This window comes from Ambystoma mexicanum, chromosome 1p, assembly GCF_040938575.1.
Source record: "Ambystoma mexicanum isolate Mex_15411 chromosome 1p, UKY_AmexF1_1, whole genome shotgun sequence".
NCBI classification, from domain to species: Eukaryota; Metazoa; Chordata; class Amphibia; order Caudata; family Ambystomatidae; genus Ambystoma; species Ambystoma mexicanum.
In genome coordinates, this window is record NC_090921.1 from 795,950,830 (window position 1) to 795,964,500 (window position 13,671).

At 45.5% G+C, this 13,671-nt stretch overlaps 1 protein-coding gene across 3 annotated transcripts in view; it reads left to right on the top strand.

Annotated features, from left to right (window-relative positions):
• The window catches only part of IL6R (interleukin 6 receptor), a 315,341-nt gene that overhangs the window by 94,497 nt on the left and 207,173 nt on the right, over positions 1–13,671 (top strand). For all 3 annotated transcript variants that reach the window (XM_069651956.1, XM_069651960.1, XM_069651969.1), the window contains one exon: positions 4,431–4,554. In XM_069651956.1, coding sequence (XP_069508057.1) covers positions 4,431–4,554 — 124 coding nt within the window. The remainder of the gene's footprint in view (positions 1–4,430; positions 4,555–13,671) is intronic.

Below are 13,671 nucleotides of genomic sequence, written 5' to 3' on the forward strand. Positions count from 1 at the left end.
CGGCCACGGTAGGCAGAACGTTATGGAAGCATATGTCCTATGGCACTCTATGGGAATGGGGACTTAAAATGTACTGTGCCTGATTTTCCGGGCCGCCAGGGTTGTAATCTCCCAGTGGCACTGGGAAGTCAGACGGCAGTAAATATTTACGGGTCTGGTGGCAACCAGCCACTAACACCGGCACGGTTACTGCTGGAACTGTAATGAGCCCCATTGAGACAATTTGGTTCTAAAGAGTTTGCCTTATTTTTTTCAACCAATTGAGAATCCTGCCAAACATTTATTTGCTCATTTTCCAACTTGGCTAGACGACGCCCTATTCTGATCCTGATTTTCTTCTTAAATATATTTTTATTTTTTACTCATACAGAACAACAACGATAAAACAAAGAAAAACCATAACATTTCCCCATCTCTTCCCCCCCTCACCGCCCTCCGGAGGACTTCCGCGTAGTTCCTGTGGGGTTTGCTCATGCATCGAATATGTCCAAAATCCTAATTTTGTGTGGGCACCATTGCTCCATATAGTCTGAGTGGAGATATTCCAGCACCACACCCCATTCTTTCGCGAAGGATCTCTTCGAGCCTTGCAGAGTATAAGTTAATTTTTCCATGGATACAAGTGTCCACACCTTCTGTAGCCAGCTGAACACTAATGGTGGGTCTCGTTGTTTGCAGTTCTGGGCTATTGTTGCCCATGCCGCTATAACCAGGCCCATAAAGCTTTTCCATTGTGCATTGGTTAGCTCCCTGGCTTATCCCGCACAACCAGACCTTCTCATCTAATTGGGTCACATTAGGAAACATCCCCTGCATTTGGGTTTTCACTTCTGTCCAGAAACCCGGTATCCCTTTACAGTCCCACCAGATATGCCTCCAATTGCCCTCTCTCGCACAACCCCTCCAGCTGTCACGCCACTTACCTGGAGACCGTGGTTCTCCGCACCTGCTCGCTCCCCTCCCTCTTGGCGGATCTACCCGCGCTTTCGCTTGCGGGGATCCGCCATGGGGAGAGCATCTAGGGTTCCCGTTAGGTGTCCTCTGCGCATGCGCGGGAGACCACAGTCTCGGTTCCGCGCATGCGCAGTAGATTGGGCCCTCACCACGGCGAGAGCCTGCGCTTCAAGCCTCGCTTTGGATGTGCCGGCACCCGGCAACGAGACGGTTTGCGTTTCAAGCCTCTCGGGTGCGGGCCATCCCATAAAAGGAGCGTCGATCGGGGGCAGGTCGCGTCTCAACGTGGTTTTTCCCTGAATGTGTTCTACGCTCGCTTGTTTCTCACCAGCTCCAGCCCAGTTACTTCTGCCCGCTCCTGCTCAGAACTTCAGTCTGGATCCTCGCCCACTCTGTGGCCCTTGGCCCATCCCTTCCTATTGTGCTAGCTTGGAGGTCCTTTTGGGTCCTGGGTTCCCCTTCCTGGGGTGTCTCTCCCTCTCTCCTGGGTTCCCATTTCAGTCCTTTCCCAATTCAGTTCCTGGGTTTGGTTCCTATTCTCCTGCCTGTGCTCCTTCTGGGTCCCTTTTGGGACTTTGGGACTACCTGCTGCTGCACTAGTCTGGACCACATCCTGCCTGTCATTCTCATTTCATCAGTGGTTTGAGGGTTTCTGGCTCAACCTTCAACTTCAGCCTACCTGTACCAGCTCAGCAGCCATACCCAGCATCTTCACAACGTTCCTCTGATCAGAGTCTTTGGAACCCATCTTCGGATAAGAACTTCGGACTCTACAGTTAAAGGACATTCAACATCAGCCTCTCTTGTCAGTGCTTGCACTGTCCTGACGCCACGCAAATCAGGAGAGAGCGTCCCGTGGCATTGGGAGTCGGTCCATCTTCCACCCTGTATCATCATTGGGTGGTGGAGAGGCTGATACCCCGCGTCACTCACTCATCTGAAAACAGTCGTCAGTCTGGCTGCCACGTCAAGATCCTCATCCAAGTCTACAGGTACGCTACACTCTCGTGATTCTCACCTTAACACCAGCAGAGTTTGGAAACATCATATGTAATCGCTCTGGAGTGTAGTGCCATTGCGTAATAACCTTAACCCACATTTCCCTCATTTGGACTGAGCGGGTCAGTTTCGGAATGCTCCCCCAAAGTTCTTTCCACTGTGGCTTGGTGATGGGCTCCCCAGGGTCACTTCCCATTTTAACATATAGCTCCATTTGATATCCTCAGTCTGCACATTGATAAATTTATACAGGGCCGAGACCAGTTTCTTCGACCCCAAATTGGTCAAGTTGTACCTTTCAAAGGAGGTGAGATCCCTCGAGGCTGCCTGTTTGATAGCTGCGGTCGCCAGCCAGTGTCGGAGTTGCTCGTACTTGTATCTGTCTGATTCTTTTAGTTGTACGTGCCTTTTGCAGTCCTCAAACGACTTGACCTCCTTGTCCTCGATCATTTCTCCTATTTTCGTCCACCCCGCCATCTCCCATTTATTGAATGCCCCCTTCTCCATACCTGGTGGAAAGTCTGGGTTTCCAAACATAGGTGTAAACGGGGCCGGCGCTCCTGTCAGGGTTCCCCTCCACGTTTGGTCGTCCCAGGCGTCTAATGTGGCCCTCATAACTTCACCAATATGGAAGTTAGGGTGTCTATCCGATCCTGATTTGAACTTTGCTTTTGATGGTCATAAATGAAGCCCTTTTAAAAGCTAATTTAAGTATTTAAGAGTCATTAATCCTCAATTGGTTTTGTGACAAATTTCTTTCCCCAATTTATTCTCCCAATTCAGCATGTCTGTAGACTTTATGTGCACCAAGTCCTGATCTTCGATGCTCTTTAATTATGTGTTGTAATCACTTGGTGGCTCCATCTTTTAATGTTTTAAAAGAGGGCCAGTTGCCTAATAATACCTTCATTGGTCTGAGGCTGAAATTGTCAATGTATCAGTTGGATATAATACAATCTCTCATTCACACTTATCATACATTTCTTCTTACATTCATTAAAATGTAATATATCTCTATCCTAAAACATGTTATGTTATTTCCATCCTCATCTGTTTCTGCATGTTTCTGTTTCTGTTTCTACGCTCAACACCTACAACTCTAGAATACCGCTACCCCCCGATCAATTCAGTCTAGCTGCACAGATAATCTCACATAATAGTACCACCTCTACTAGAATGCAGCTACCCCCACGACAATTCGGCCTAGCTGCGCACATACTACCTGTCTCACATACCCTGCACACTACTTCCAATATTAGAATGCAGCTATCCACCTCCTACAGAGTGCACACACCCACTATTTACTGCTTTATCGCCACTGACCTGCACTCCAGTCCCCGAGGGCGTTGAACCTGCAGCGCGTTGAGTCCATACCAATGGTGAAAGGCACTATACAAATCTCCATTAACATAACATAACATGTTCTAAACTCTGCATCTCTAAATGCTGGGTAGAAGGTTTCAGTAGTCCTAATACTCTATACCCTTTTCCCACCAGGTTATGTTTAATTTCTAATGTATAACTTTAGTTTCCTATATTGCTGTCACCCACAATCTGTGCAAGTCTTCTTTTTCTGATTCCAACTGGGAAAGGAGACGTTGCGTTCTGGTGATCAGAGGCATGCTTTCTTTTTACTTTGATAAGACAGCGAGATTTCTGACTGTACAGTATGAAAAACTCAGCTCCCTGCAGTCCTGGAAAGCTACACTACTAGGGCATTTGCAGAATCATGAGCTACATGCAGATGGTACAGGGCCGGATCTGTAGAGATCCCTCTCACCCAAACTCAGAGACTTAGAACATTGAACTAAACATATACTCTATTGGGTACACTCTATCCCTAATGCCTACATTGAAGTAAAAGGAGAGGCAATCACTTTTAGGGATGTTATAAGCTTTAGCAATGCTTTGGTCAATTTGTCACTAAGGAACCCCAAGACCTGGAGTAAGACATGGCCCACTGGGCCCGGTCAATCTTTCTCTAAGAATACTGCAGAAGAATGCATTCAGAGCAAATCTGTCTGTTTGCGAGTTGGGATCCCTACAAATTGTTTCCCTAAAACATTTTAGGGATGTTATAAGCTTTAGCAATGGTTTGGTCAATTTGTCACTAAGGAACCCCAAGACCTGGAGTAAGACATGGCCCAGTGTGCCCGGTCAATCTTTCTCTAAGAATACTACAGAAGAATGCATTCAGAGCAGATCTGTCCGTTTGCGAGTTGGTATCCCTACAAATTGTTTCCCCAGAACATACCTGCTGGAAGAAGCGCAGTTGCTGAAAGATGCAGATCACCACACAAACAGTTCAGAGGAAGCCACAGGAAGTCGGGGTTGCAACTGGTGCTAGTTTGAGAAGGTTATCATTGGCACAGAGTGGACCATGAATATAACACCCACATTTGTTGATATTTATGATAGGACAATAATTACTGCAAACAACTGGCATTGACTGACATATGGCTTCTTTTACCCCCTAGAGACCATGGAGACACCACATATGTTTTGCAGCCGCAAGTTTCCCGTTAGCACCATTCGATGTGAGTGGCGGCCATCGTCGAGGCCCTCCCCTGCCACCAAGGCTGTTCTGCTTGTGCACAAAGGGTGAGTATCGGGGATCCAGACCCCCAGGAAACCTCCAGTTACCACTTTGGATCGATATGTCTACATATGTGTTATGTATTTAACAGAAAAATAGCTCCTGTTCCTGTGTACAACTCTTTTTAGTTTTGGCCATTAAGTGGTGCTTTAAGCACTGTATATAAGCCCAAACTATTGACATGGGAAGTAAAGATAGAAGACATGAGATGTGTGGAGGGACAGAGCTTCTGGTTAATCGCCTATAGCCATGCTAATCAAGCTGGCTGTTCCCACCCACTACCTTCACCTCCCCACCAAAAACAGCCCTCCACCACCCGACCAACAGCTAGCTCTGCTTTTAAGTGGATGGCATTGGTATTTCAAAGCAGTCTTCTGAAAAGTAATTGCCTAATTGCAGCTGTAAACAAGATCCTGGTGTGATAAAAATGTCTTAACCAAGAGTGCCTTGGGCCACTTTATTTATATGTAAATGCATGCCCTTGCTCTGAATGCCTTTAAGAAACAACCATTGGCAACGCCAACAGTTACGGCTCTTTCATGGGCATTTACCAGACACTGTCATAACATACTAGAGTACTAACACCATTTGCCATCTGTTACCACCTTATGATCAGGTAGTAGCTTTATGGCAGTGCCTCCAGAAGGCCCATCTCATGGCTACTAAAAAGCCTTAACATACTGTTGGCTTTGTCAGTGCTGTTGAATTTATTTTATGTGTTTCTCTCCACAACTGTAGGGAATTACTCTCTGAATGTGGGGCTTAAGGGTCAACTTGCAGGTGAGGTGCTCACAAGCAACACCTGAATTGTACTGTAAACTGTATTGCCTGAACTATGTAAAGAAAGTTGAGCTGTGTGACAGTGAGTACAATAAGAATTTGGAGACGATCTCTTACTGTTAGACCAAACAGAGATCGGTCTGCAAAGACAGTTGGACGCACTGGCAACCTAGGTCGACAGTAACACGTTAACTATTAATCCAAAAAAATCAAAAATCTTAACGCTAAATAACGCTAGTAGCCGACAACCCTCTAAAAAATCTTGGTTCCTTAAAGTGGAGAGAGTCCCCGGAGTAGCTGAAATGACATACCTTGGCCTGTCCTTGAATAATAGCACTAAAATCTAAAGCCAGGAATCTAGCCACCCAGGCCAGAATAATCAAACAGAGGTATGGTAAATTATCTTTGTCTCTGGTCATCGAATTCTACAAACTCAAGGTTGTGCCAATACTCTCTTATGGTGCAGAAACTCAATTAAGCCTGACAGGTACAGCTTGGAGACAGGCTGAGGGTATCTTCTGGGGAAGAACCCTCGATTTGCCTATCTCATTGCCAGTTGAAATAATCCGGAGAGAGCTAAGTTTGTCATCTTTGAATACCGCTCTAGAGTGGAAAAAGCTTTCCCTTCTGCGTAAATGCCTAGATCCTGCGGGAGTGGGAGGTTTTGACCTACTGCACAACGCCCTAAAGAAAAATCAGGAAAGATCCTTGATTAAGTGGAAGAGTATATGTTCAGAGATACTCCAAAGGTTGGCTCTTTCAGAAGATACCCTGCTGGCAAATCCAGGCCTTGTAAAAAGAAAATTACTTGACTTTGACTGGATAACCACAAACGACAGGATTTCTTCTTCTAAAATAGGAGGCGAACTGGGATGCCTCCCTGGGAAAAGAGGGAACACATTGACTTACATTAAGAAATTCCCTTCCCCTACATTAAGACAAGAGTTCCTGAGACTCCGTCTGAATCTCTTCCCTACTAAGGAGGTAACTGAGAGATGGCGGCAGGAAAGTGAGCGCATTTACTCATGCAGACTATGTGCAGATGCCTTTGAAACACAGATGCACTTAATGATTGAGTGCTTGGCCCTGAAGGATCAACAGAGAAACACTTGGGGGAATTTCTAAAAAAAAATGCTCTACAAGGTCTTCAAGAGAAACATGGGTTCTCTTGATGCAAGGGAGAATAACCATTGTAACATTGGGATTACTGGCCTTTTTTAAAGATATTTCAAACAGGTTTTTGGAACTGCAGAAGATTCCCAGCGCTCTAAAGGCGAATTAACAAAAGGATAATGATAACTGGACTGTGTCGGAACTTCCCTTGTTGTGATAACGCATTCACATATGTTAGTAGGATTTTATATCTTTTTTCTTTCCTATGTTTGTTTTAATTCATCATTACCACTTTTATGCCTTCTGTTTGTTTGGATTTTCTTTTTTCTTTTTTAATTATTTGTATGTTTTGAATTATAACCTATTGTACAACTTTCTGTTTTCATTTTCACAGTTAAAAATAGCATACAAAGTTTAAACTTGTAAACTAATAAATGCTTATAAAAAATAAAAAGAACAAATTAAATAAAAATTTGACGTATATTAAGGTAAAGGGCTTCCTCCTAACAATGACATGAACAATTGCCCATATATTCAAACAACACAGACATGAGCAAACTGCTGTCTGTGTTTCACAAACCAATGAATTCTACTTTTAAAAATGGAAGCTTTAAATTAATCAATTGAGCATGTGCACATATAAATATATACAGGAGGCCGCTTCTCCTTCATGAATACCCTTACCTCAGTGTGTAATAAAGGAAAAGTATATTAGGTGGCCTTTCCCCCAACCCAGGTGGCGTTATATAACGGAAAACAAGCAGATCTCTAACTCAACATCTGGTGCACTACAGATGCCACTTTCCTTGAGATACTGCAATGCCCCACTAGGAGCACCTGTGGGTCACTGAAGTATTAGCACTGATCCAGCTCCTGCTTTGCCACTGATCCTTTCTCAGGGTCACTGATGCATCAACATTGATGTAAATTTAGGTTTGCCAGTCACCCTTCCTCGGGTAACTGAAGTATCAGCAATGATGCAGCTTCTGGTTTATTTTCTATTTATTTCATTGAGCATTCGCTAGACACTCATACAATTGAATAGTGTTTCAAAGCGCCACAAGGCTAAAGGCCAAATGGCAAGGGAACAGGGAAGAATAATAATGGCAAAAAACAGTATATACAGTTATGGTCCTACTAGGCCTTGTGGCATTTGGGCATGCAAGTACAGGGAGGAAAAGTGCAGGAGATGGGGGGGGCAGAGGAGGGGCCAAGTGCTGGTGGAGGGCCCAGGAGGGAAGTGCTAAGGGGAGCCAAGGAGGAGAACCTCAAGCTAAGTGCTTAATGCAGAGCCAACAAGTAGGGGCCCGCAAGGGCAGTGCAGTAAGGGGGACGGGGGGTGCTGGTATCAATTGGGAAGAAGGCCAGAAATCCTATTTAATTCATGAGGATCAGGCCACCAGCCACAGCAGCAGTGGGGTGATTAGCAGCAAAGGGAAAGAACGAAAGAGGTAGAGAACAGCAGGGTTTTGAGCAGTTTCCAGATAGTGAGGAGGTCCGGCTCAAGTCTGAGAGGGCAGGGAGGCTGTTCCAAAGAGAGGTGCCAGCCAAGGAGAGAGATCTGCCCCCACACTCTACTTGGAGAAGCATTTGACAGTGTAAGAGTTGGAGTTAGAGGGGCGTAGGGGTCTAGCAGGGGAGTATTTAGAGAGGGAATGTTCGAGATAACGTGGTCCCAGGCCCCATAAGGCCTTGTAGATGATGTAGAGGGTCTTGAATTTGATCCTTGCAGCCACTGGGAGCCAGTGGAGAGATTTTAGGGCTGGAGAGATACGGTCCCTGGGCTTGAGGCCAAGGATACATTTTGCAGCCCTATTCTGGTTTAGCTGGGGAGTGTATGGAGGAAAGAGGGAGATTGAGAAAGAGGCTGTTCTAATAGTCAAGCCTGGAGAGGACCAGAGCTCTGGTGACATTGAGCTTATGGGGGAAGGTGATGAAAGGAAGAATTCCCTTGAGGAGGTGGAGCTGGAGGTTAGTCAGAAGACGGTGGGGGTAGAGGGCCCAAAGAGGGTGGCCAGAGGGTAGCAGGAAAAGAAGGTGCAGGTGTCCCTATCAGTAGGCTCTCTGTCTTGCTGGCATTAAGGCAGAGCTCGTTAGCTGCAAACCATGACTGAATGGCGAACAGACAGTCAGGGATCAGAGAGAATCAAGAGGAGGTAATAGAGGGAAGTTTGAAAGAAAGCTGTGCGTCATCACCATAACACTGGAAATGAGCAGAGAAGAAGGAAATCAGGTGAGCAAGTGGGGCAAGATAGTTATTGAAGAACTGCAGCGATAGGATAGAGCCTTGCGGGATGCTGCAGTCAGTGAGTCAGGTGGTTGGTAGGAGAAAGGGCCCAATTGCAACTGGGAAGGGTGGTTAGTGAGAAAAGAGGTCAGCCAATACAGTGCCCGGTCAGTGATGCTGAGGGTGTGTTTTCCCACACACTCTTTCTCATGGTCACTGATGTATCAGCACTGATGTAGCTCCTGCTTTGCCACTCACCCCTTCTCAAGGTCATTGAATCATCAACACTGATGTAGATTCTGTTTTGCCACACATCCTTTCTCTGGGTCACTGAAGTATCAGCACTAATGTAGCTCCTGCTTTGCCACTCACCCTTTCTTAGGATCACTGAAGTATCAGCAATGATGTAGCTCCTGCTTTGCCAGTCATCCTTTCTTACGGTCACTGAAGTATGAGCACTGATGTAGATCCTGGTTTGCCACACATCCTTTCTCTGGTTACTGAAGTATCAGCACTGATGTAGCTCCTGCTTTACCACTCACCCTTTCTTAGGGTTAGTGAAGTATCAGCACTGATGTAGCTCCTGCTTTGCCACTCACCCTTTCTTAGGGTCACTGAAGTGTCAGCACTGATGTAGCTCCTGCTTTACCACTCACCCTTTCTTAGGGTTAGTGAAGTATCAGCACTGATGTAGCTCCTGCTTTGCCACTCACCCTTTCTTAGGGTCACTGAAGTATCAGCAATGATGTAGCTCCTGCTTTGCCAGTCATCCTTTCTTACGGTCACTGAAGTATGAGCACTGATGTAGATTCTGTTTTGCCACACATCCTTTCTCTGGGTCACTGAAGTATCAGCACTAATGTAGCTCCTGCTTTGCCACTCACCCTTTCTTAGGATCACTGAAGTATCAGCAATGATGTAGCTCCTGCTTTGCCAGTCATCCTTTCTTACGGTCACTGAAGTATGAGCACTGATGTAGATCCTGGTTTGCCACACATCCTTTCTCTGGTTACGGAAGTATCAGCACTGATGTAGCTCCTGCTTTACCACTCACCCTTTCTTAGGGTTAGTGAAGTATCAGCACTGATGTAGCTCCTGCTTTGCCACTCACCCTTTCTTAGGGTCACTGAAGTATCAGCACTGTTGTAGCTCCTGCTTTACCACTCACCCTTTCTTAGGGTTAGTGAAGTATCAGCACTGATGTAGCTCCTGCTTTGCCACTCACCCTTTCTTAGGGTCACTGAAGTATCAGCAATGATGTAGCTCCTGCTTTGCCAGTCATCCTTTCTTACGGTCACTGAAGTATGAGCACTGATGTAGATTCTGGTTCGCCACACATCCTTTCTCTGGTTCACTGAAGTATCAGCACTATGTAGCTCCTGCTTTGCCAGTCATCCTTTCTCGGGGTTACTGAAGTATCAGCACTGATGTAGATTCTGGTTTGCCAGTCGTCCTTCCTTGTGGTCACTGAAGTATCTGCAATGATGCATCTTCTGGTTTGCTAGTCATCCTTCCTCGGGGTAACTGAAGTATCAGCAATGATGCATCTTCTGATTTCCCACACACCCTTTCTCAGTGTCACTGAAGTATCATCTACTGTATCATCACTGATGTAGCTCCTGATTTGCTACACATCTTTTCTCTGGAGTACCTGGTAGGCACTCTGATATTGGCACAAGTATAGTGCCTGCTTTGCCACACAACTATTTCTTTGGAGCACGCACTGTGGAGCTATCCCTAAAATTGTGAAAGGTGTGCTGGGTGGTAGATTAATGCGTACAAAGAGATCATTTGGAGAGCTGCTGTGCAGGGACGTCATTTCACCAAAATGCCAGGGGTCGCGGAAGTGACGTCACACGACCCTTGACCTCTGATGACATCACAGGAAGTGGCCATTTGACCCCGCCCCAAGTGACACCACATGAAGTGATGTCACACGACCTTTCACCCCTTCACAAAACATGAAGTGGCATCACATAGCATTGTTCCTCAGTACACTAAGAACAATATAGTTACGGTATTACAGTATTATGATATACATTTCATAGAAGAATGTATTCCCATATGTTGCATTAATATCGGTGTGTATATGCCCATATGACCGAATTGCTGTGAATGTAACCTCTAAGGCCAAATGATGCCATGGAATGTAAATAAAATACATGTGTCTGTTGCATGAAATAAAAGAAGGTGCATTAACAAATTCAATTCTTAGACACTGAGCCAGAACCAAGCAAATCTACAGGCATCCCCTGCCGGGATATGCAACAACAAAAATGTATTAATTCAGTTGACTCATCAAGTGATCTTCAAATATACTTTGCTACTTATTCCCTATAATAGTGCTATATATATATTTTGACACTGCATGGAGTTGTCACATCGCTTCCCATTCGTGCTGGAAGCTACTTGAGTTAGTGTGAATGATACTCGCACAAGTTCCACGGAAAAGACAGGAAAGCTGGTAGTGAGCCCTTCTGTGAACTGAAAGGGTGGAAGAATGTCGGGTGTAACACCCGACGATACAGAGAAACCCATCTTTGACTTGAACGAGGTGTATTCTTTATTCATTATTATTATTTGGCTACGGTTTTTGTAAAGGGTTGCATGCAATTGTCAGTCACATCAAAGCACTTAACACATTTCAGAACTTTAGAAATGTAGAGATATTGTACGAATATGTTGGTGTCTTGGTGTCTTGTTAGGAGGTCCAGGGACCGGTGCTCCAGGGTGCTGCAGGCCTGACCAGATGCATACACAATACATACACAATACAAAATGCACGTGCTTTACCTTGACTCAGGCCAACACGGCAGCAGCGCCTACCCTACTTTGCACATATGAAATGGATCCAGCCAAAAGAAGACCGTTTAATTGCATCAGATGAGTTTGTACAGTGTGTGTCATTTTTCATGTAAAATGGACACACACGTACAGATATATACGAAAGTAGCATGCCCACAATCGCCCGACACTCACCCACATGCTTGTTGTAGCCCGCCGCACGGCCGCAGACATCATTCAGCCCTTTGGTCGGGGCCAGCACCTGCCCTCTGAGCAGGTGGAAGGGCGAGAGGGTGACGCTGACGGTCTCATCTGGTTGTGCCCATGCCCAGCCTAGGCGCAGAGACACACCAAGTCCAGGCTAGCTGGAATTGGATGCTGGGGGCACCCTGGGCACCAAATTAGGATTCATTCTCCCCCCTCACGGGTGCGCAGCGCTCAATAATTGTTTTTTTTCTTCGTCTCAGCGTCAGGCCCTGGGCTCTAATAAAAAGACACAATCGTAGCTCTGTTAAGCTAATGGTTGCTAAGCAACCCTTGCAAGACTTGACTCGAGGAGACACATTGGCGCCGGTGCTCGCTCGCCCGCCGCCCACGCAGGCATTGGAGCTTGCGATTTGCTTCAGGACTGCAGCTTCGAAGTATTCATCGGCACATCCCCCACAGCCAGCCCGGGTGTCAGACTAACAACCAGGAGCTCGAGAACGTCCAGTGCAGACCTAGTCTGCAGACACAGTGGCACCCACCGCCGAGGCCGAGCTTGCACGTTGTGCTTTTTTAAACTAGCAGTTTTGATGTTTTCAACAGGGGTCTGTCCCCTGTTGAAAACAACAAACAGTTCTTAAAAAAAAAATACCAGCTAAACCGAGGCGCTTAAAAAAAGAAAACACCAGCGCGCTTAAAAAAAGAAAATACCAGCTAAACCCAGAGGTCGCAGGAGGTCGGCAGAGGTCGCAAGTTGTGACCACAGAGGTCGCACTTGCGACCTCTGGCGACCCCCAAATGACGTCCCTGCTGCTGTGCAGGGAGCAAAAATGCTATTCTCCTGCTTCAATAATTCAAAAATGAATAAAGTTGTACCCTGTTCAACAGCACTTGTCCTATTATATTCTCATCAAAAATATAATAAGAAGTCTTTATGAATTCACTGGATATTCAATTGGCACAAACTAATAATACAGTAGATTCTTGAGTTAAATGTCCAAAATCTATCCAAACTGGACAATTTGCCACAACCAAAGCCAACACGTGTCTCGACCACCGGTCCTCGTCAAGACTAACAATTGGCTTGAATCCCAAGTCTAAGATATAAATGATGTTCGAAAATTCTGTTGAGGGATCCTATATTTTGGTGGTGTCCGCTAATGAGTGAAGTATCTCCTATTGTTCTTCATAATTTCATAATTCATTGATGGAAAAAAAACTCTTTCTTATATCTGAAGGATAAGTCCTTGAATTGATGCACAGAGTGTCCTATATGGATTCACTCGTGAAGCATGTGGCGAGGGAGGGGAGTCAGAGGCAGAAAGGGAGTGGGGCAGAAGGGGCAGAAGTGATGGAAGAACACATAGGAGTAATTTAGGATGTGAAGTAGGAGGCACACTCTTAAGCAGATATAGGTGAAGAACGAGAGGGATCAGGAGGAGCAGAAGAAAGAAGGCGATTTAGAATTTGAAAAAGAAGCGAGGATACGAGGAGATAGAAGCCAGTAGATCAGTGTAGACACGGTTAACATTATCCCTCTTGAAAGGCAGTCCAAATCATATTTCTACATTCTTTTTTGTGGGCCCCCAGGTCTTTTACTAAGGAGCACCCCTTAGTCGTGGGACATAATTTCAAACTTTTTACGGAATCACTTATTCCTTCAGGCTCCAATCTCTAACTTTCCTCTCAGAGGAATGTCTTTCGCCCCCTTCCAACTCTCAGATCCTGTCAGTATAAACCATGTAATATGTCCAGTCACCTGTCACTAAATATACTACCTCCCTATTACACAATTTCTCACTAGTACACTGCCTTCTATGGTGATGACCACTCAACTGCAGTTCAAATATCTGACCTTTGGAATGTGATGATGTCACAGCTCAAACCAGGAAGAGAGAGAAACTTAACCCCCTGCTCTCCAGCAACAGCTCTCAGCGGAAAAATACATCAACAAAAACACTGCATAAAACACATAGGCTGCTACTAATCCAAAATGCAAGCAGGGGATTAGATT